Source organism: Trachypithecus francoisi, unplaced genomic scaffold (genome assembly GCF_009764315.1).
Source record: "Trachypithecus francoisi isolate TF-2019V2 unplaced genomic scaffold, Tfra_2.0 Lachesis_group4, whole genome shotgun sequence".
NCBI classification, from domain to species: Eukaryota; Metazoa; Chordata; class Mammalia; order Primates; family Cercopithecidae; genus Trachypithecus; species Trachypithecus francoisi.
In genome coordinates, this window is record NW_022681469.1 from 19,749,570 (window position 1) to 19,774,187 (window position 24,618).

The 24,618-nt window shown below is 40.2% G+C and overlaps 1 protein-coding gene and 1 pseudogene across 5 annotated transcripts in view; one reads left to right on the plus strand and one right to left on the minus strand.

Annotated features, from left to right (window-relative positions):
- The window catches only part of TTC26 (tetratricopeptide repeat domain 26), a 73,475-nt gene that overhangs the window by 42,073 nt on the left and 6,784 nt on the right, over positions 1–24,618 (minus strand). For all 4 annotated transcript variants that reach the window (XM_033192886.1, XM_033192883.1, XM_033192887.1 and 1 more), the window contains exons 4-7: positions 23,766–23,880; positions 20,986–21,035; positions 13,532–13,677; positions 12,133–12,304 (exon numbers count right to left, since the gene is read on the minus strand). In XM_033192886.1, the coding sequence (XP_033048777.1) occupies positions 12,133–12,304; positions 13,532–13,677; positions 20,986–21,035; positions 23,766–23,799 (402 nt within the window). In that variant the 5' untranslated portion in view covers positions 23,800–23,880. The remainder of the gene's footprint in view (positions 1–12,132; positions 12,305–13,531; positions 13,678–20,985; positions 21,036–23,765; positions 23,881–24,618) is intronic.
- Positions 18,749–20,110, plus strand: LOC117072576 (annotated as a pseudogene). Its single transcript, XR_004432861.1, has one exon. The product of XR_004432861.1 is annotated as a growth hormone-inducible transmembrane protein-like (transcript).

A 24,618-nucleotide genomic window follows, 5' to 3' on the forward strand; every position in this document is an offset into this window, starting at 1 on the left:
TTAGGCCGGGCGCGGTGGCTCAAGCCTGTAATCCCAGCACTTTGGGAGGCCGAGACGGGCGGATCACGAGGTCAGGAGATCGAGACCATCCTGGCTAACATGATGAAACCCCGCCTCTACTAAAAAATACAAAAAACTAGCCGGGCGACGTGGCGGGCACCTGTAGTCCCAGCTGCTTGGGAGGCTGAGACAGGAGAATGGCGTAAACCCAGGAGGCGGAGCTTGCAGTGAGCTGAGATCCGGCCACTGCACTCCAGCCTGGGCGGCAGAGCGAGACTCCGTCTCAAAAAAACAAAAAAAAAAACAAATAAAAATCAAAAATTAGTCAGGCATGGTGGCGGATGTCTGTAATCCCAGTTACTCGGGAGGCTGAGGCAGGAGAATAGCTTCAACCCAGGAGACAGAGATTGTAGTGAGCCGAGATCACACCACTGCACTCCAGCCTGGATGACAGAGCTAGACTCTTTCTCAAAAAAAAAAAAAAAAAAAAAAAAAAGGCAAGAAGAAGGCTTTTATATGAAACAGCTAAGCACTACCACAAGAAATACAGGCAGATGTACAGACCTGAGACTCCAGTGGCTAGGATGGCAAGAAAAGCTGGTAACTTCTACGTACCTGTAGAACCTAAATTGGCATTTCTCATCAGAATCAGAGGTATCAATGGTGTGGGCCCAATGGTCTGAAGCCTTCCCTTTGCCACATCTTCAGTGGCACCTTTGTTAAACTCAAGAAGGCTTTAGTTAACATGATAAGGACCGTAAGAGCATATATTACATGGGAGTATCCAAACCTGAGGTCAGTAAATGAACTGATCTATAAGGATGGTTATGGTAAAATCAGTAAGAAGCAAATTGCCTTCACAAACAACACTTTGATTGCTTGATCTCTCAGTAAATATGGCATCATCTGCATGCAAGATCAGATTCATGAGATCTATACTGTTGGAAAACACTTCAAAGAAACAGACAACTTCCTGTGGCCCTTCAAATGATCTCCATGAGGTGAAATGATGAGAAATACCACCCACTTGGTAGAAGGTGGAGATGCTGGCAACAGGGAAGACCAGATAAACAGGCGTATCAGAAGGATGAACTATGGTAACCACTGTGATTATTTTTGTAATTGGTCAGTTAATAAACAGTGACTGGTTTCAAATTGAAAAAAAATCTATTGTAGTTCTATACATCACTACAAAAAGTCAAAAAATGAAATTTTAAAATAAGATGCCACTTACAATAACATACAAAATACCAAGTTCCTAGAAGCAAATCTAACAAAACATGTAAAAAGACCAATACAAAGGCCAAGCATGGTGGCTTATGCCTATAATCTCAGTGCTTTGGGAAGCCAAGGCAAGCGGATCACTTGAGCCCAGGAGTTCAAGACCAACCTTAGCAATGTAGTGAGACCTGTCTCTATGTAAAAATTTTTAAAAATTAGTTGGGCATAGCTGCACACACCTGTAGTCCCAGCTACTTGGGAGGCTGAGGCACAAAGATCAAATCAAACCTGGAAGGCAGAGGTTATTGTAAGCCATGATCCAGCCACTGCACTCCATCTAGCCTGGGTGACACAGCCAGAGCTTGTCTCAAAAAAAAAAAGAAAAAAAGAAAAAAAAAAAGACCAATACAAATAAAAAAAAGAGCACAAAACCTGACTGAAAGAAATTAAAGATCTGGCCGGGCACAGTGGCTCACACCTGTAATCCCAGCACTTTTGGAGGCCCAGGCGGGTGGATCACCTGTGGTCAGGAATTCAAGACCAGCCTGGCCAACATGGTAAAGCCCCATCTCTACTAAAAATACAAAAGATTAGCCGGGTGTGGCGGTGGACGCCTGCCTGTAATCCCAGCTACTTGGGAGGCTGAGGCAGGAGAATCGCCTGAACCCAGGAGGTGGAGGTTGTAGTCAGCCAACATCATGCCACAGCACTCCAGCCTAGGCAATAAGAGCAAAACTTCGTCTCAAAAAAAAAAAAAGAAATTAAAGATCTAAATAAATGGAGAAAGATACCATATTCATGGATTTAAGGACTTAATATAAAACTATTAATTATCTCCCAACTCATCCATGGATTCAAAGCAACACAATTAAAATCCTGACAGGTTTGTTTCTGTGTTTGGATTTGGCAGGCTTGTTTCAGAATTTATACTGAAAGATAAAGAGCCAAGAATAACCAAGACACCCTTGAAGACTAACACCATGGCAAAACTTGCTAGACCCACTACATGTGAAACTTTTTTTTTTTTTTTTTGAGACAGAGTATCACTCTGTCACCCGGCTGTAGTGCAGTGGCTCGATCTCGGCTCACTGCAACTTCTGCCGCTCTGGTTCAAGTGATTCTCCTGCCTCAGCCTCCTGAGCAGCTGGGATTACAGGCCCCTGCCACCACGCCCAGCTAAATTTTTTTGTAGTTTTAGTAGAGAAGCGGTTTCACCTTGTTGGCCACGCTGTTCTCAAACTCCTGACCTCGTGATCCGCCCACCTCAGCCTCCCCACATGCTGGGATTACAGGCTTGAGCCACCGTGCCTGGCCTATATGTGAAACTTGATTACAAATCTGTAGTGATTAAGGCCGTATGGTAATGAGAGCAAGGATACACAAATGGATCAACATAATACAGAGTTCAAAAGCAGACATATCTAAACACTGGAATTATTTTCCAAAGGTGGCAGAATAGTAGGAAAAGACTGATTTTTTCAATAAATGGTCTGAAACAATGAGTTATTCTTGTGAAAAAAAATAAAATTTGACCTCTGCCTCACAGTCTACACAAAAATCAATTCCATGTAGAATATGGACTTATGTATAAAAGAAAATTAGGAAATAAACAACATACCCTAAATAACAAATGGGCCAAACAAACCAAAAATAAAATTAGAAAATACTTTGAGATAAATGAAAGATACAATATAACAAAACTTACGGGATGCAGTTAAAGCAGTGGTTACAGGAAATTTTATAGTTGTAAATGCCTATATTTAAAAAAGAAAATAAGAAAGACCACAAATTAATAACCTAATTGTAAAAAAAAGAGAAAACTAAACATAAAGCAAACAGAGGAAGGGAAAAATAAAGATTAGAGCAGAAATTAATTAAAAGACAAGAGAATGGAGAAAATCAATGAAACCAAAACCTGGTTCCTTGAAAAGATTAAGAAAACTTTTAGCTAGATTGACCAAGAAAAAAACAACAAACTCAATTTACTAGAATCAGAAATGAAAGAAGGAACAATACTACTGACCTTAGAGAAATAAAAAGGATTACAGAAGAATACTGTGAACAAGTATAGGCCAATATATTAGATAATTGAAGTGAAAGGGATAAATTCCTAGAAAGACATAAACCATCAGAACTGACTCAAGAAGAAATACTATTAATAGACATACAACATGGATCGATGTGCACAGACTGACTTAATGTCATTAAGAGAGTATTAAGCCCCAAACTGATCTTTAGAGTCAATGCAATCCCTAAAGAAAGAAATTAGATTAATAATTTAAAAACTGCACTGAAATAAAAAGCCCAGGCCCAGATGGCTTCACTGCTTAATTATACCACTTAAAGAAGAGTTAATACCAATTCTTCACAAACTCTTCCAAAACACAGAAGACAGAACTTTTCCCCTTATACTATGTGGCTAGTATTACCCCAATACCAAAACCAAAAAAAAAAAAAAAATTACAAGAGAAGAAAATGACCAATATCTTTTTTGAATATGGACACAAAATCCTCCAAAAAGTTCTTAGCAAATGGAATCCTGTAATACATTAAAAAGATTATTCGCCGGGCGCGGTGGCTCAAGCCTGTAATCCCAGCACTTTGGGAGGCCGAGACGGGCGGATCACGAGGTCAGGAGATCGAGACCATCCTGGCTAACACGGTGAAACCCCGTCTCTACTAAAATACAAAAAACTAGCCGGGCGAGGTGGCGGACGCCTATAGTCCCAGCTACTCGGGAGGCTGACGCAGGAGAATGGTGTGAACCCAGGAGGCGGAGCTTGCAGTGAGCTGAGATCCGGCCACTGCACTCCAGCCTGGGCGACAGAGCGAGACTCCGTCTCAAAAAAAAAAAAAAAAAAAAAAAAAGATTATTCATGATGACCAAGTGAGATTTATTCCAGGAATACAAGGGCAGTTTAACATTCAAAAATCAATTAATATAATATACCATATCAATAGAATAAAAACCAAAAACTAAATGATCATCTCAATAGCTACAGAAAAAGCAGTTCCATTTAACATCCTTTCATGATAAAAACATTTGGAAGTTCCCCCACTTGAGAAAGAACATTTACAAAAAACCCACAACTAACATCATACTTAACAGTGAAATACTGGATGATTTCCACCTATGATCAGGAACAAGACAAGGATATCTGCTCTCAGCACTTCTATTCAACACTGTACTGAAGGTTCTTGTCAGGCCTCTGAGCCCAAGCCAAGCCATCACATCCCCTGTGACTTGCACGTTCGCCCAGATGGCCTGAAGTAACTGAAGAATCACAAAAGAAGTGAAAATGCCCTGCCCCGCCTTAACCGATGACATTCCACCACAAAAGAAGTGAAAATGGCCGGTCCTTGCCTTAAGTGATGACATTACCTAGTGAAAGTCCTTTTCTGGGCTCATCCTGGCTCAAAAAGCTCCCCCACTGAGCACCTTGTGACCCCCACTCCTGCCCGCCAGAGAACAACCCTCCTTTGACTGTAATTTTCCTTTACCTACCCAAATCCTATAAAACGGCCCTATCCTTATCTCCCTTCGCTGACTCTTTTCGGACTCAGCCCACCTGCACCCAGGTGATTAAAAAGCTTTATTGCTCACACAAAGCCTGTTTGGTGGTCTCTTCACACGGACTGCATGACAGTTCTAGCCAGGGCAATTAGACAAGAAAAAGAAAGAAGAGGCATCCAGACTGGAAAGGTAGTAGTAAAACTATCCTGATTCACAAATTAATCTTATATATGGAAAATCCTCCCGAAAATCTGCAAGAAAGCAAATAAATGAGTTCAGCAAGGTTTCAGGATACACTCAATACAAAAATCAGTAGTATTTCTATTCTCTTGCAATGAACAATTAAAAAATGAAATTAAGGAAACAAGTTAATTTACAATAGCATCAAAAATAATAAAATAGTAATAAATATAACAAAATAAATGGAAAACTCGCCCCATAAAAACCACCAAATATTGTTGAAAGAAATTTAAAAATGCCTAAATAAATGGAAAAATATTCCATGTGAATGGATTTAAAGACTTAACGTTATTAAGAGAGCATTAATCCCCAAACTGATCTTTAATGCAATCCCTATCAGAATCCAATCTAGGTTCTCTGTTGGAATTGATAAGCTGATTATAAAATTCATATTGAATTGCAAGAGATCAGAGTAACCAAAACAAGCTTGGAAAACAAGCAACAAATTAGGAGGCCTCATACTTCCTGATTTCAAAACTTGTTACAAGTAAGGTAGTGTAGTATTAATGTAAGGATAGACATATAGACCAATGGAAGAAAACTGAGTCCAGAAGAAATGAATCGGTCTATGGTAAACCGATTTTCAACAAGGGTGCCAAGACCATTCAAAGGATGAAAGAATAGTCTCTTCAACAAATGGTGCTGAAATAATTGGATATTCACATGCAAAAGAATCAAGTTGGACTTTTACCTCATGACATTTATAAATGTTAATTCAAAATGGATCAGAGACCTAAAAGCTAAGATTATAAAACTCTTAGTGGAAAAACCAGGGGAAAATCTTCATGGCCCGGGACTCGGCAATGGAATCTTAGATATAACAACAAAAGCACAAGAAACAAAAGGCAAAAAAAAAAAAAAAAAAAAAAGAGATAACTTTGACTTCATCAAAATTAAAAACTTTTGTGCTTCAAAAAAAACAGTATTAAGAAAATGAGCCGGGCGCGGTGGCTCACGCCTGTAATCCCAGCACTTTGGGAGACGGAGGCAGACGGATCACGAGGTCAGGAGATTGAGACCATCCTGGCTAACGCGGTGAAACCTCGTCTCTACTAAAAATACAAAAAAAAATTAGCCAGGCATGGTGGCAGGCGCCTGTAGTTCTAGGTACTCGGGAGGCTGAGGCAGGAGAATGGCGTGAACCCAGGAGGCAGAGCTTGCAGTGAGCCGAGATGGCGCCACTGCACTCCAGCCTGGGCAACAGTGCGAGACTCCGTCTCAAAAAAAAAAAAAAAAAAGAAAAGAAAATGAAGAGACAATCTTCTACAGGATAGGAGAAAATATTTGCAATTCATGTATCTGATAAGGGACTGTACCTAGAATATATAAAGAACACGTGAAACTCAATAACAAAAAGACAAATAACTTATTTCAAAAATGGGCAAAGAATAAACATTTCTACAAAAAAGATATGCAAATGGCCAACAGGCACATGAAACAATGCTCAACATCATTAGTCATCAGGGAAATGCAAATAGAAACCACAAGATTCCACTTCACACCACTAGAATGGATGGCTAGAGTCAAAAAGTCAGCTGATAACAACTGTTGGCAAGAACGCAAAGAAATCAAAATGCTTATAAACTGCTGGTGGGAATGTAAAATGGTGCGGTTACTTTAGAACACTCTGGCAGCTCCCCAGACAATTAAATATAGAGTTACTATATGACCCAGCAATTCCACTCCTAGGTATAAACCCGAGAGGACTGAAAACATACATACAAACAAAAACTTACACAAAAAGTATAATGTTTATAGAAGCAGCATTCATAATAGGCAAAAGGTGGAAACAATACAAGTGTCTATCAACTGATGAATGGAAAAAACTAAAAAAGGTAGATTCATAAAACGAAATATTATTTGGTCATAAAAATGAATAAAATACTAATACATGCTACAACATGATGAACCTTGTAAACATTATGCTAAGTAAAAGGTGCCGATCATAAAGACCAAATATTATATGATTCCAAATATATATGAAATATCCACAGCAGGCAAATATATAAAGACAAAGTACATTAGTGGTTGCTTAGGGCTGGGGGATGGGGCAACAGGGGTTGATAGTTGAAGGGTATGACTTTTTTTTTTTTTGAGATGGAGTATCGGTCACCCAGGTTGGAGTACAGCGGCACAATCTCAGCTTACCGCAACCTCTGTCTCCCAGATTCAAGTGATTCTCGTGTCTCAATTTCCTGAGTAGCTGGCATTACAGGTGCATGCCACCACGCCCAGATAATTTTTGTAATTTTTAGTAGAGACAGGGCTTCACCATGTTGGCTAGGTTGGTCTCGAACTCCTGACCTTGTAATCCACCTGCCTCGGACTCCCGAAATGCCGGGATTACAGGTGTGAGCCACTGTGCCCGGCCATTTCTTTTATTTTTTTGAAGACGGAGTCTTGCTCTGTTGCCCAGGCTGGAGTGCAGTGGCGCAATCTCGGCTCATTGCAACCTCTGCCTCCCAGGTTTAAGCAATTCTCCTGCCTCAGCCTCCCAAGTAGCTGGGACTACAGGCACACGTGGCCACGCCCAGCTAAGCTAATTTTTTGTATTTTAGTAGAGTCGGGGTTTCATTGTGTTGCCTAGGCTGGTCTTGAACTCCTGAGCTCAGGCAATCTGCCCGCCTTGGCCTCCCAAAGTGCTAGGATTACAGGCATGAGCCATCGTGCCTAGCCAACATTTCTTTTCAAGATAATGAAATGTCCTAAGATTGACTATGGTGATGGTTGCACTTAAGCTGTGACTATACTAAAAAACCAATTGTACACTTTAAAAGGGTGAATTGTATATGTTAATTATATCTCAATAAAGCCATATATAAATAAAACTATAAAATGAAGATGTAGGTCATCATATCTACGTTAGAATGAAAGTGACCTTTCCAAAAACGTGACACCAATGTTAGAAACCATGTAAGAAATATTTCACGTGAAACACATCCTTTATGTTCTGTTCTATTTAAAATACGTATTAGGGTTTTGTCTTTTCTAATTTACTAATCTTTGTCTTTTAACTGGAGAACTTAATCCGGCCGGGCGCGGTGGCTCAAGCCTGTAATCCCAGCACTTTGGGAGGCCGAGACGGGCGGATCACGAGGTCAGGAGATCGAGACCATCCTGGCTAACATGGTGAAACCCTGTCTCTACTAAAAAATACAAAAAACTAGCTGGGCGACGTGGCGGGCGCCTGTAGTCCCAGCTGCTTGGGAGGCTGAGGCAGCAGAATGGCGTAAACCCAGGAGGCGGAGCTTGCAGTGAGCTGAGACCCGGCCACTGCACTCCAGCCTGGGCGGCAGAGCGAGACCCCATCTCAAAAAAAAAAAAAAAAAAGTAGATACAGTTTTTAAAAAGATGGCATCAGAAAATATAATCCTGAGCTTTCTTTTTTCTTTTCTTTTTTTTTTGAGATGGAGTCTTGCTCTTGTTGCCCAGGCTGGAGTGCAGTGGCGCAATCTTGGCTTACCGCAACCTCTGCCTCCTGGGTTCAAGCAATTCTCCTGCCTCAGCCTCCCAAGTAGCTGGGATTACAGGCATGTGCCACTATGCCCAGCTAATTTTGTATTTTTAGTAGAGATGGGGTTGCATCATGTTGGTCAGGCTGGTCTCAAATTCCTGACCTCAGGTGATCCACCCACCTTGGCCTCCCAAGGTGCTGGGATTACTGGTGTGAGCCACTGTGCCTGACCGGAAATGATATCTTAAACAAGATACAGAAAGCACTAAACATAAAGAAAAAGATCAATGTGACTATGTTTCAGTCTATAAAATCTTTAATAATTACAAATATTTCTGAGAGTTTACTATGTATATCAAGTTAAGGACTTTACATACCTCATACCATTTAATCTTCACAAGAACCTACGATGAGTCAATACCATTATTTTCCCTGTTTCACAGATGATGCTTAAGGAGGTTAAGTATTTCACCTGAAGTCACATAGCAACTATGCCAGGGTTGAAATTTGGGTCTATCTGATTCCAAGTCCAAACTCATAATCACTACCCTAGAGGCCATGCCAGTTTTGGGGGAGAAGTTCTTCAACTCTTCAGTCTCTAAAACCAACAGCTTTCTCCTCTTTTATTTTATTTTTTTAAACCAGTATCTTACATTCAATGTTTCCATTTTTTCATCATCTACTTGCCATCCCTTCTGCCATACCCTTTATGGGAATTTCCAATCTGGGTTGTTATTCACTCACTCCTGATCTCCTTGCAACCTAGTTTCAAGCTCCAGTAATAATGATATCCTAATCAGATAAGGAAATGTAGGAAACTAATTAAAACAGCCTTTTCTCAGTCTTCATTTCTACTGACATTTTGTACCTCCTCCTTCTTTAAATGTGATTCTCCTTAATTTGTCAGTCATACTTTTAATTTCTCATTCAACAAATAAGTAGTTGGCATCAACTTTGTGCAAGCATTGTGCCCAGTCCTGGGAAACAAATGTCAAAAGACACAGTCTCAACCATCAATGAGCTTGTTTAGATTGAAGGTAAGTAGGCAACTAACAAATAATAAGCAGAATGGAGACATTTTGTGTGTGTGTATTGCAGTATATTTTAGTGGTTAAGTCTATGTTGGAGTCAGACAAAAGTTTGAGATCTGAATTTGCCACTTGTTACGTTAGTCACATAAGTATGAACAAGTTACTCAAAGTACTTTAAGAATTAAGTCAATCATTATAAATTATTTCCTGTTTACTTTAGAAAAGCAGGATGCTATTGGTGCTTGTGAGAGACTAAACAATGTAATATATACCCCGTTATACAAGTTAGAAGAATGCCTGAATTTAAATAGTTTATTAAAATTATAATAATTAAACATAAACTCTATTTTATTGCTACCAAAAAAAGTTCTTCAAGTACATTTAACATAGCCTTCTACTGCTGGACTACATTATAAAATCAATATATAAACTACATTGACACAATGTCAAAGGAAAAAGCTTGCCTTTTGGGGTTAGAAGTATACTCTGATGTCCTAACTTGGATAATTCTAGGTGTATCCTATAGATAGGATATTGAATAACCATACTAGACTATGGAAAAGAGATATACAGACAAACTGTAAACATTTAATAAATTGGACCATACACCAAAATTGGTAAATTTCCCCAAGACTGACTCTTGCTCTGTTGCCCAGGCTGGAGTGCAGTGGCACAATCTCGGCTCATTGCAACCTCCTCCTCCTCCCAAGTTCAAGAGATTCTCTAGAAAGGCAAGAATGTATTTCATTTATTTGTTCTTACTAATGGGTGAAAACTCTAAAGATACCAGATTGCAAATCCAGTCTATTACTAAACTGCTAATGCTGGAAACAAGCCAATTAGGCAGACTTGGGGGACTCTTTAGTTGAAATGACCATTATCCCAAGAATGTATTTTATTTAATATATATGTATATACTATGTGCTCAAGTGTATACTAAGCAATTCAATTTGGAGGGCAAGGGTAGGATTTTTAAAGTTTGACACATGCAGAAATTTTACATTTAAATTTTGGTGTCTTCTGACATCAACTAAAGTAATAACCATGTTAAATTATCTATTTATATCCATATATTTGTATATAGATATAGTGCAAAACATATTATCTATTCTATATCTATGTATCTACCTATATCGATATATTGTATATGTATATATGTGTATATGTTAAATAAAATTGTTATTAAAATGTTAGTAAAGTTACATGTTATTTAAAACATGTTAAATGAAATAAGAGGAGGTAACAACCTATGGCCTCCTGCGTTTTCTCGGTTTCCTATAAAATGAGAACTACAATAGCCTCTCGTCAGGGAAATTAAATAATAGATTTAAAGTGTTCTGCATGGTACCTACAAGTTAGCCAATTTCTAAGTATTTATAAAACGTCCACCATTTTTGCCTCTTGGGCTAACCTTAAAAAGAAGTTGACATGTACCAAGCAGAGAAAGAAGGAAATCATTCCAGGAGGGAGAATGCTGCACACGAAGCTATGGTGGTAAGAGAATATGGCCTGTGGAACAAATTCAGTGGTTGAACTGAAGATAACAAGACTGACTAAAAGCAGGAACACTATTTAAAGGGCCAAAATAAGAGGTGAGAAACTCCTGGATTAGAATAGTAGCCAAGGAGAAGAAGGGATAGATAAAAGAGCTATCTAGGATGTATAGCTGATAGGAACTAAGGGATGATTACATGGAGATGAAGAAGAGAGCAACAGATATGCCAGGTTTCTAATGTGGTTTACTGGATGTATGTTGGTGACATTCAATCGCAGAGCCACACACATATTTTAGAGGAAGAAGCTGAAGCATTTGTTTTTTGTTTTTTTTTGAGACAGAGTCTCACTCTGTTGCCTAGGCTGGAGTGCAGTGGCTCAATCTCAGCTCGCTGCAACCTCTGCCCACCCCCCACCCCCCGAGTAGCTGGGATTACAGGCATGCGCCACCACACCTGGCTAATTTTTTGTATTTTTAGTAGAGATGGGGCCATGTTGGCTAGGCTGGTCTCAAACTCCTGGTCTCAAGTGATCTGCCTGCCTCGGCCTACCAAAGTGCTGGGATTACAGGCATGAGGCACAGTGCCTGGCCAGAAGCATTTGGTTTTAAACATAAACATTTAGTTTTTTTTTTTTTGAGACGGAGTCTCACTCTGTCACCCAAGCTGGAGTGCACTGGCCAGATCTCAGCTCACTGCAAGCTCCGCCTCCCGGGTTCACGCCATTCTCCTGCCTCAGCCTCCCTAGTAGCTGGGACTACAGGCGCCCGCCACCTCGCCCGGCTAGTTTTTTGTATTTTTTTTAGTAGAGACGGGGTTTCACCGTGTTAGCCAGGATGGTCTCGATCTCCTGACCTTGTGATCCGCCCGCCTCGGCCTCCCAAAGTGCTGGGATTACAGGCTTGAGCCACCGCGCCCGGCCACACATTTAGTTTTAAATGTAAGGCATCTCAGTAAAATCATCTACAATTTAATGGACATAACACACAGAATTCAGAAGTCAACATTCTTTTTAGAATATCTAATAAACATATAATTATGTTCTTATAGAATCACACTGGCAATGACAAAGGGATATTAATCAAGACTTACAGATAGTAGAGTTTCATGAATAACTTGGAAAGTATAAAGTAATTCAAATTGGAATGAAGTACATTAAAAACACACTTCCATCAATACCTCAGCTGCTCTGCCGTTGTAAAGGCGAAAATGATTACAGGCTTTAAGATTGAGTGCGATGGTACTATCAGGAATTTGCTGAAGGTAAACAGCCAAAACTTCTTGAGACACATCATAGTAATCCAACTTGTAGTAGCAGAGGGCCACATAAACATTGAGGGCAAGGTATTCCCTATGAGATGAAATAATTAGGGTTAACCATTTAAGTCTACTTCACAGAAATGTCAAATTACAAAGCTCAAACGGACAAGGCAAAGAGGACAGTTCATGAATCTGCCTTAGGAAGAAAGAGGGTAAGATATAATCAGTATAATTATTTTCTTTTTGCATTGTAATATTTGGGTGTTTTGATATAAGTAGAGTGAAGGATGACAACTAGAGAAGAAAGGGAAAGTTCATGCTGTTCATACTGAAAAACTAATATATGTGATAATTGAACATAAACACAAGTACACTCCACAGAGAAGACCAACAGACAAGACACGTAGGCTTGATGGCTGGAAATGGAAGCAAGTACGAGGTAATGCAAAAGAGGATGGAAGGAAGGGGGATGAGATATTTTTGGGAAGGGAGAGAGAGGCCAAGTGTTTAGTGATAAAGTTGGAATGTAAATTCTTAAGAATGGTTTGTATCTAATTTTGTCAGCAAGTTACCTACAGTGTAACTATAACACTAAGTTTGATACATCTAGACCATACATTTCAACAGGGGTAATATCAATATCACCCCCAAAGGGGAAAAATTGATTCTTATGGGAGGATGAAAAAATCATATTCATTTAATATGTAAAGCACAGTTATACATATAGTACATACATGGATATATATTTATATATATATATAAGTATATTAAAATTTCATAGGCCGGGCGCGGTGGCTCAAGCCTGTAATCCCAGCACTTTGGGAGGCCGAGACGGGTGGATCACAAGGTCAGGAGATCGAGACCATCCTGGCGAACACAGTGAAACCCCGTCTCTACTAAAAATACAAAAAACTAGCCGGGCGAGGTGGCGGGCGCCTGTAGTCCCAGCTACTTGGGAGGCTGAGGCAGGAGAATGGCCTGAACCCAGGAGGCGGAGCTTGCAGTGAGCTGAGATCCGGCCACTGTACTCCAGCCTGGGCGACAGAGCGAGACTCCGTCTCAAAAAAAAAAAAAAAAAAAAAAAAAATTTCATGGGAGGGCAATTGGGGGAAGAGTCTTTTAGAAGGGTGATAATGCAAAAAAAGGTAGAGAAAGCCTGATTTAGACAATATCTAATTCTTAATCTCACCAAATTATCAACTAAACAGATTTGAACGCATGGTGGTACTAGATCCAGAGGACACTAGATTCTCAAACTAGTTACAGAAGAAACTAAAAAAATGAAAAAAATGTAGAGTAGGCATAAAAGGACACAGACCTGTTATCTAGCAGTATTCGCTTATATATATCAATAGCTTCTTGGTAGTGAGATCGCATATAGTGGATTGAGGCCAAACTGAGTTGATCTTCTGTGACATCCTGAAGATTTTGATGAAAGCTCATCAATTTTTTCTCATCATTAAACTAAAATTGTGAGAGTGGAAAAGACATGTTAAGATTCACATTAGTGTTGCTAGAGAAATCAATATCTATGTGATAGAGATTTTAACTCTTCCTTCTGTAGCCATTGTGTCTCTCTCTTCTTCCTATTTCCCTTAGGTTCCTTGTCTTCTATTTCATTTCCTCTGCAAAGAAAGAATGCAAGGCCGGGCGCGGTGGCTCAAGCCTGTAATCCCAGCACTTTGGGAGGCCGAGACGGGTGGATCACAAGATCAGGAGATCGAGACCATCCTGGCTAACACGGTGAAACCCCGTCTCTACTAAAAATACAACAAACTAGCCGGGCGAGGTGGCGGGCACCTGTAGTCCCAGCTGCTCGGGAGGCTGAGGCAGGAGAGTGGCGTGAACCCGGGAGGCAGAGATTGCAGTGAGCTGAGATCCGGCCACTGCACTCCAGCCTGGGCGACAGAGCGAGACTCCGTCTCAAAAAAAAAGAAAGAATGCAAATAGCCTCGGGAGGCATAGCTTGACAACCACAGTGGAAAGTCCTTAGGTTATAGTTAGTATTATTTGACCCCTCCCCTTATCTTTTCTTTATATTTTCTCCCTTTCCTTTTATTTTCTGTCTAGTCTCTTTACTAACACCTGGTAACATTTTTAATCTGTTCTTTTTTTTTTTTTTTTTTTTTTTTGAGATGGAGTCTTGCCCTGTCCCCCAGGCTGGAGTGCAATGGCATAATCTCGGCTCACTGAAACCTCTGCCTCCTGGGTTCAAGCAATTCTCCAGCCTCAGCCTCCCAAGTCACTGGGATTACAGGTGCATGCCACCACCCCTGGCTAAGTTTTTGTATCTTTAATAGAGATGGGGTTTCACCATGTTGGCCAGGCTAGTCTTGAACTCTTGACCTTGTGATTGGCCCGCCTTGGCCTCCCAAAGTGCTGGGATTACAGGCGTGAGCCACTGTGCCTAGCCAATCTGTTCTTTCATATCTCATTCTGCTTGGGAGACAATAGGGAATCAAAATGTACTTCTCATCATGTAACTTGGTGAATTCAATTTTTAATTTCCTGCTCAACATTTTTTCATCCTTTCTCCAGTTACCATACGTTGTTGTTGTTTGAGATTGTCAGAATTCTTTTTTTTTTTTTTTTTTTTGAGACGGAGTCTCACTCTGTCGCCCAGGCTGGAGTGCAGTGGCCGGATCTCAGCTCACTGCAAGCTCTGCCTCCTGGGTTTATGCCATTCTCCTGCCTCAGCCTCCCGAGTAGCTGGAACTACAGGCGCCTGCCACCTCGCCCGGCTAGTTTTTTGTATTTTTTAGTAGAGACGGGGTTTCATCGTGTTAGCCAGGATGGTCTCGATCTCCTGACCTCGTGATCCACCCGTCTCGGCCTCCCAAAGTGCTGGGATTACAGGCTTGAGCCACTGCGCCTGGCAGATTGTCAGAATTCTATTCCAACCTTATAATGCTTATTTTGTTAGATGGCTGCTGCAAATACTAGTTGCCTTTTGCTTATATATGGGGCAGAACAGATATATTTTTGACAGTGACCCTTAATACATAGATTGCTCACTACTGCCTGATACAGAGAATGACTTATTAGCTTAAAAATTTTGTAAAGAATTGTCTTCTGTAGACTATCTAGTTACATGGAAAAATGTTTATGATACACTTTTAAGTGAAAAGCCTGGTTATAAAACAGAATATATACTATGATCCAAATTTGGCAATATAATATACATATATATATACACACATAAAAATACAAATTTTTTATAGACTGGAAGAAAAGAGAGTAAAATATTACAGTGTTAGCTTTAAGTGGCAGTCTTACAAGAAATCTTGATTTTTGTGTGTATTTTGTTATTTCCTAAAAGTACTATGATAAACGTATTATTTTTGTAATCAGAAGAAAAACACAGTAAAATATATTTATTTAAATTCAATCAAAGACTTTCACTACTAAATAATATTAGAGAAGCTTGTAGTATGCAGTGCTCCCACCAAGAACACCTAGAAAATCTTAAAAACTACTGAAAAATCTGTGTAAGAAGGGCCGGGGCGGTGGCTCACACCTGTAATCCCAGCACTCTGAGAGGCTGAGGTGAGCAGATCACTTGAGCTCAGGTACGTGAGACCAGCCTGGGCAACATGGTGAAACCCTGTCTCTACAAAAATTAGCTGGGCATGGTGGTGCACACTTGTAATCTCAATTACTTGGGAGGCTGAGGCACAAGGATTGCTTGAGCCTGGGAGGCAGAGGTTATAGCAAGCTGAGATGGCGCCATTGCACTCCAGCCTGGGTGACTGGGAGTGAAATCCTGTCTCAAAAAAACAAAAAAAAAAAATCTGTGTGAAGGGTTCATAGAGCTACCAAGTGAGTGAAGACTTGAGATACCAAGATCCCAAGCAGAACAAAAGTGCAAAGAGGTGATTCTGATATTTAGTACCATTTTTTCTCTAATGGTACCTACCAATTCTCAATTGGTGGCTAAGTTGCTGAAAACTAAGTAGAGCTTCAAGAAGTCTTATGGGCTTAATGGACAAAAAAAAAATAGAGATTGGGGCCCACCAAGTTATCAGTTGGGACCCCTGGAAAGCTACCCTAGAAACAGAGGTAAAATGGAAATAGACCAGCTTTAAATCGTTGTAATCTCTGACAGGTATCGGTTGATTTGCCTCTTTTCTATGTGCTTGCCGGAAGTAAAAGTAAATTCTAAATCCTCTCTGGAAGAAGACAAAATCATCCAGATACTCAAATTATCTCTGTATATTTTAATATACAATAGCCAGCATTAAACACAATATTGCCAAGCAAACCAGGAGATAAGAACATTTGACTGAAAACCAAGAAACAGCTGTCCAGAGATACACTATAGGAATTACTAGACATGGATTTTAAAAATAACTGTTATTAATATGTTTAAGAAATTATATTAAAAATTAGGAAATTTTAACTGGAAATTAGAAATTTAAAAAGTAATAAAATGTGATTTCTAAAAATAATACAATAACTGAAATGAAGAACAAAATAGATAAATGGAATAGCTGATTAGACAGCTGAAGAATGATGATGAGTAAAATAAATTTCTGCAGGAAATATATAGAAAATGTGACAAAATGTTTACATGTGATACAAAATTAAAGGTCTACATACCTACATGTTACTGGGAGCCTAAAAGGAAAGAAGAGTATAGAGTAGAAGCAAAATTTGAAGTAATAATGACCAAGGATTTTTTTAATTAAAAAAAGAAAAAACCTCAAGCAAGCACTATGAACCTGATGCAGTGTAATACAAAGAAAACCATATCTGGGAATACGATAGGAAAAGTGCTAATAACAAAAACCAATGTATAAATCTTAAACATGATCAGAAAAAACCATCTTCACAGGAGCAACAGTAAGACTGGTGGCTAACGTCTCAGTAGAGACAAGGTCCTAGGAAGCAATAAAGCAACATCTTCAAAATGCTAAGCAAAATAATTACCTACCTAGAACTCTACACTGAGAAAAAAATGCTTTAAAAAAGATAGTCAAATAAAAATATGTTTAGACAAAAACTGAGAGAATTCATCACCACTAAAGGAAATATTAAAGGAAATTCCTTAAATGGAAAATGATTTTAGATAGGAGCACAAACATGCAAGAAGAAATGAAGAGCAATGGAAAGAATAAATATGGCTAATAATAAATGAATATTCACTGCATAAAACAGTAATAAAACAGTCTTATGGGATTAGAAACATATAGACACTTAAAATATATTTCAAATTTGTACATAAGATGGAGAGTAAATGAGTTTAAATGATCTAAGGTCCTTTAATTTTCTAGAAATTGGTAAAAGTACTAATTAATATCAAACTTTTTAGTATGCAAAAGACACATGGTAACTGCTAAAATAATGTTAAGAATGTACATAACTAGCAAGCCAATTGAGGAGAAATATATAGTTTTAAAAATCAATCCATCTGTAATTCCAGCACTTTGGGAGGACGAGACGGGCGGATCACGAGGTCAGGAGATCGAGACTATCCTAGCTAACACGGTGAAACCCCATTTCTACTAAAAAAAATACAAAAAATTAGCCAGGCGAGGTGGCGGGCGCCTGTAGTCCCAGCTACTCAGGAGGCTGAGGCGAGAGAATAGCGTAAACCCGGGAGGCGGAGCTTGCAGTGAGCTGAGATCCGGCCACTGCACTGCAGCCTGGGCGACAGAGCGAGACTCTGTCTCAAAAAAAGAAAAAAAAATCAATCCAAAAAAAGACAAGAAAGGAGAGAAAAAGGAACATAGACCACATGGACCAGCTGGGCAAACAGAGAACTAATAACAGAATGGTAGTTACAAAGCTAACCGTATTTGTAAATACATTAAGTAAATGGATTATATACTAGAGGTTTTTTTTAAATAAAGATTTTAGGCCGGGCGCGGTGGCTCAAGCCTGTAATCCCAGCACTTTGGGAGGCCGAGACGGGCGGATCACGAGGTCAGGAGATCGAGATCATCCTGGCTAACACGGTGAAACCCCGTCTCTACTAAAAAAATACAAAAAACTAGCCCCGGGAGGCGGAGCTTGCAGTGAGCTGAGATCCGGCCACTGCACTCCAGCCTGGGCGACAGAGTGAGACTCCGTCTCAAAAAAAAAAAAAAAAAGATTTTAACTGGATTTTAAAACCCACAAAACTCATTTATATGCTGTTTATAAGAGTCACCTTAAATTTAAGGACATGGAAAGGTAGAAAGTAAAAGAATAGATGAGACATATAATAGGCAAATGCTACCAAAAGAGCTAGTATAGCTTACAAATATGACAAAGAGAAATCTTTTAGAGATGAGAGCTATTTCATGATAATATATGTTTTAGTCTACTAGGAAGACACTATTGCTAGACAGTCTACTAGCAATTCTAAGTTTGTGTGCACTTAATGACAGTCTGAAAAACATGTAAGGCAAAACTAAAAAGAGAAAGAGACAAGGTGACAATTGTGATGTGGAATTTCTAAATGTACCAAAAATAATTATTTTCGTATAATGCCTGTGGATGATTAAACTTTCTGTAAAACAACTTAGCAATATCAATTAAAAGTTTTGGGAACTGTGCGCTTTCAGACTGTAAGGAGCGTGCTGGGGGCCCAGAAGGGAAACTACGTGGCAAAGGTGACCGGGGACCGAGCATTTCAGATCTGCTTGGTAGACCTGGTGCACCACCACCATGTTGGCTGCAAGGCTAGTGTGTCTCCGGACACTACCTTCTAGGGTTTTCCACCCAGCTTTCACCAAGGCCTCCCCTGTTGTGAAGAATTCCATCACGAAGAATCAATGGCTGTTAACACCCAGCAGGGAATATGCCACCAAAACAAGATTTGGGATCCGGCGTGGGAGAACTGGTCAAGAACTCAAAGAGGCAGCATTTGAACCATCGATGGAAAAAATATTTAAAATTGATCAGATGGGAAGATGTTTGTTGCTGGAGGGGCTGCTGTTGGTCTTGGAGCATTGTGCTACTGTGGGTTGGGACTGTCTAATGAGATTGGAGCTATTGAAAAGGCTGTAATTTGGCCTCAGTATGTGAAGGATAGAATTCATTCCACCTGTATGTACTTAGCAGGGAGTATTGGTTTAACAGCTTTGTCTGCCATAGCAATAAGCAGAACGCCTGTTCTCATGAACTTCATGATGAGAGGCTCTTTGGTGACAATTGGTATGACCATTGCAGCCATGGTTGGAGCTGGAATGCTGGTACGATCAATACCACATGACCAGAGCCCAGGCCCAAAGCATCTTGCCTGGTTGCTACATTCTGGTGTGATGGGTGTAGTGGTGGCTCCTCTGACAATATTAGGGGGTCCTCTTCTCATCAGAGCTGCATGGTACGCAGCTGGCATTGGGGGAGGCCTCTCCACTGTGGCCATGTGTGCACCCAGTGAAAAGTTTCTGGACATGGGTGCGCCCCTGGGAGTGGGCCTGGGTTTCATCTTTGTGTCCTCACTGGGATCTATGTTTCTTCCACCTACCACTGTGGCTAGTGCCACTCTTTACTCGGTGGCAATGTATGGTGGATTAGTTCTTTTCAGCATGTTCCTCTTGTATGATACCCAGAAAGTAATCAAGCGTGCAGAAGTGTTACCAGCGTATGGAGTTCAAAAATATGATCCCATTAACTCGATGCTGAATATCTATATGGATACATTAAATATATTTATACGAGTTGCAACTATGCTAGCAACTGGAAGCAACAGAAAGAAATGAAGTGACTCAGCATCTGGCTTCTCTGCTACATCAAACATCTTGCTTGTTTAATGGGCAGGTATGCATTAAATAGTTTGTACAAGCAGCTTTCGTTGAAGTTTAGAAGATAAGAACATGTCATCATGTTTAAATGTTCCAGTAATGTGATGCCTCAGGTCTGCTTTTTTTTCCGGAGAATAAATGCAGTAATCCACTCCCAAATAAGCACAAAAAAAAAAAAAAAAAAGTTTTAAAGTTGCTCATACCCAATAGGTATGTCCATTTCTAGGATGTTCAGAATGACATTTTTATAAATTTTTAAAATTATAAATAATCTAAAAGTCAAATAACTAGGAAACGTTGAATAAATAATGGCACATATGATGCATTTGGTGGAATGCTATAAAACAATTTTTTAAATAAATTAAAAAATAATTTTATCATTATCAAAATAATTACCATACAGCAATTCTGAAAAGTGTATATTTATTTCTAGGAGTCAGGACAAGGTGATTTTGAGTCTGTTTCCTAAGAGATAATAGGATAGTTGACACAAATTAAACTTCTTTTTTTTTCTGAGACAGAGTCTCGCTCTGTTGCCCAGGCTGGAGTGCAGTGACATGATCTAGGTTCACTGCAACCCCCACCTCCTGGGTTCAACTGATTCTCCTGCCTCAGACTCCTCAGTAGCTGGTATTAAAGGAGTGCACCACCAAGCCCGACTAATTTTTTTTGTATTTTTAGTAGACTCACGGTTTCACCACGTTAGCCAAGCTGGTCTTGAACTCCTGACTTCAGGTGATCCACCCACTTCAGCCTCCCAAAGTGCTGGGATTACAGGCGTGAGCGACCATGACCAGTCTAAACTTCTTATATGACTGTTGCTTAAGGAGAAATAAAACCTAACATCTCTGAATAAATTCAGAGGGTAAAGAACATTGATAGAGGAGAATATCCTATACAATTAACAGTTATATTCCACTTGTTCTAGAAACCCATTAACAAGAATTTCTAATTAATTATCTCTCACTAGTGTTAGTAACAAGAAAGAAGAAAAATAAAAATATTTTTAAAACAAAAAAATGTGAAATGAGAACATAAATACCTTGTGAGCCAAGTGGAAGAGGAGGCGGTTTTGGAGTCGGCTTTTTGAAGCTGAAAAAAAAATCCAAGTTGCTTATTAAAGAACTCAATAGTCTAGCAGTCCCTTGTAGGAATGAAATGAGACTCGGACGAATCTTCCCAAATCCTTATTTATCTGATCTTAATATGTCTCTGCTAGAATACATATTGTTGGCCGGGCGCGGTGGCTCACGCCTGTAATCCCAGAACCGTGGGAGGCCAAGGTGGGTGGATCATGAGGTCAGGAGATCGAGACCATCCTGGCTAACACGGTGAAACCCCATCTCTACTAAAAAATACAAAAAACTAGCCAGGCGTGGTGCGGGGTGCCTGTAGTCCCAGCTGCTCGGGAGGCTGAGGCAGAAGAATGGCGTGAACCCGGGAGGCGGAGCTTGCAGTGAGCCGAGATCACGCCACTGCACTCCAGCCTGGGCAACAGAGACTCTGTCTCAAAAAAAAAAAAAAAGAATACATATTGTTTGAGTCTGGTCTCCACCTGCAGTAGCAGAAACAGCATCAAGAACTAGAAGAGAAATGTGCTAAGATTCTGCTCTTCTCCACTGGTTGTTCTACCCGATCCTATTACGGTGATCCACAATACAATACTCCACATGCATGGTTATAGTAACAGCCCACCTCTGTGTTGTTCATATACCAAACCAAACAGTGGTAATAGACACCCATGGTCATCTCAATGTGTGCATGAATCCACTCTCATTCACCTCTTAGTCCCAGTATTCTTTGTTAATTCCTTCTGGTATCTCCTTTTCCACAATTATACCGCCATATTTTCCTAAATACTAGCCCAGTCTCTATTCCACAGATTTTCTAGCACAATTATGTGCCATACTGAAACAGGCAGTCAGGCAAAAATGTTAACGGCTTTTAAGTTCCAAATCTCCTTTGCACTCTTGGAAAACTTTCTGATTCTGGATAACCGATTCTATCTCTTTTACAGAAAAAGTCATACTTCAATGTATAAGAAAGAAAAAAAGAAAAAATTATATGGAAATAGAGATAGCTACCATGATCACCTTATATGTGTCTAACACTGTTCTTAGCACAGATAAAGCCTAGAAATATAAGATAAAGTAAGTAACATAAAGGACCTAATAACTAAATTAGGAAAAACTACATTGATACATATGAAATAATTTGGGTACAAATCAAGAAAGGCTTTGCTGGGCGTGGTGGTGGGCACTGTCTGCAGTCTCAGCTACTCAGGAGGCTGGGGCTAGAGGATGGCTTGAACCCAGGAGTTTGAAGCTATAGCATGCTATGCGCACACCTATGAATAGCCACTGTACTCCAGCTTGGGCAACATAGTGAGACCATGTCTTTAAAAAAAAAAAGGGGGGGAGGGATAGCATTAGGAGATACACCTAATGTAAACGACGAGTTAATGGGTGCAGCACACCAACATGGCACATGTATACATATGTAACAAGTCTGCACGTTCTGCACATGTACTCTAGAACTTAAAGTATTAAAAAAAAAAAAAGTCTTCAAGTTCCATGTCTGCCATGAATTTGGGCTAAAATTCTTTATACGTATAAATTTCTACCTCGAATACATTCTTCCCTATCAAACATTACAGTGCCCACTTTCTCTGCATTTCCTTGAACTTAATTTGGTTCATCCTTTAATTAACTTTTTTTTTTTTTTTTGAGATGGAGTTTCACTCTTGTTGCCCAAACTGGAGTGCAATGGCTCAATCTCAGCTCACTGCAACCTCCGTCTCCCCGGTTCAAGCGATTCTCCTGCCTGAGCCTCCCGAGTAGCTGGGATTACAGGCATGCGCCACCACACCTGGTTAATTTTGTATTTTTAGTAGAGATGGGGTTTCTCCATGTTGGTCAGGCTGGTCTCGAACTCCTGACCTCAGGTGATCTGCCCGCCTTGGCCTCCCAAAGTGCTGGGATTATAGGTGTGAGCCACTGTGCCCAGCCATCTTTAACTTTTTCTACCATGTTTCACTTTTATTCTTATTTTCAAATTTGAGTACAATTGTCCTGAGATGAATATCATATGTAAGAAAGCAGAAGGGATGATTTCTGGATTCTTCAAACTGAAATTTCTGGGTTTCTCACTTAGAAACAGGAAAAGCAGGCCGGGCGCGGTGGCTCAAGTCTGTAATCCCAGCACTTTGGGAGGCCGAGACGGACGGATCACAAGGTCAGGAGATCGAGACCATCCTGGCTAACATGGTGAAACCCCGTCTCTACTAAAAACTACAAAAAACTAGCCAGGCGAGGTGGCGGGCGCCTGTAGTCCCAGCTACTCGGGAGGCTGAGGCAGGAGAATGGCATGAGCCCGGGAGGCGGAGCTTGCAGTGAGCTGAGATCCGGCCACTGCACTCCAGTCCCGGCGACAGAGCGAGACTCCGCCTCAAAAAAAAAAAAAAAAAAAAAAAGAAACAGGAAAAGCAGCCATAAATTTCACAGCCATAAGAGCCTGAAAAAAACTATACCTAACTACCACTAACAGCATGCCCATCCTCCCGTGATGGGGCCTAAGAAAGACACCTGGCCCTTTTTCTTCTTTTGTCCTTCTGCTTTTTGGCTGTAGCCTGGTGGGGTGTAGCACTAACTCTCTTTAATCATCGTTACTCAAATCCAATATTCTTTGAGAACTAAAGCTATTTTTTTAGCTTTCTAATATCAATTTTTTTTCTCAAGAGAAAAAGGAATAGATTAAGTTTTAAAATCTTCAAAACGACTCTTCACTATGAATGAAGAATATCAGATATAAGAGCACCTTTACCTTTAAATCCAGCTGCTTCAGCTTGTTTATACATCCCCAGAAAGAAGTAGGTGCAAGCTAGGTTCACCCAGACTTCAGAATTACAATTTTCCTCTTTTGTAGCATTTTCGTATTCCTGAAATACATAGTAAGCAGTGATCTCGTTTTGGCAGCAAAGCAATTGATGGGCCATTCTGCCATAATGGAATAGGATTTCATACTGAGATTAAGTAACTTCACATTTAGGGAATCCTACATGCTCTGCAATTATTCTATACCTGAAAAGGTTAAATGCTGAAGCTAAAGCTCAATCCTATATCTGCAGGGCTAATGTCCATATAATCTTATACTTGTGGTTTTTGTCTCCCAATTAATACTGATAGGGACTAACAAACAACAGAAACAAAAAGTAACTGAAACATTTTATTTCTGCTAACTTAAAAAGACATACAAGATACCCTTTAAGAAATTCACACGTGGCCGGGCGCGGTGGCTCAAGCCTGTAATCCCAGCACTTTGGGAGGCCGAGACGGGCGGATCACGAGGTCAGGAGATCGAGACCATCCTGGCTAACATGGTGAAACCCCGTCTCTACTAAAAAATACAAAAAACTAGCCGGGCGAGGTGGCGGCGCCTGTAGTCCCAGCTACTCGGGAGGCTGAGGCAGGAGAATGGCGTAAACCCGGGAGGTGGAGCTTGCAGTGAGCTGAGATCCGGCCACTGCACTCCAGCCCGGGCGACAGAGCGAGACTCCGTCTCAAAAAAAAAAAAAAAAAAAAAAAGAAATTCACACGTTCGCTGGGCGCGGTGGCTCAAGTCTGTAATCCCAGCACTTTGGGAGGCCGAGACGGGCGGATCACCAGGTCAGGAGATC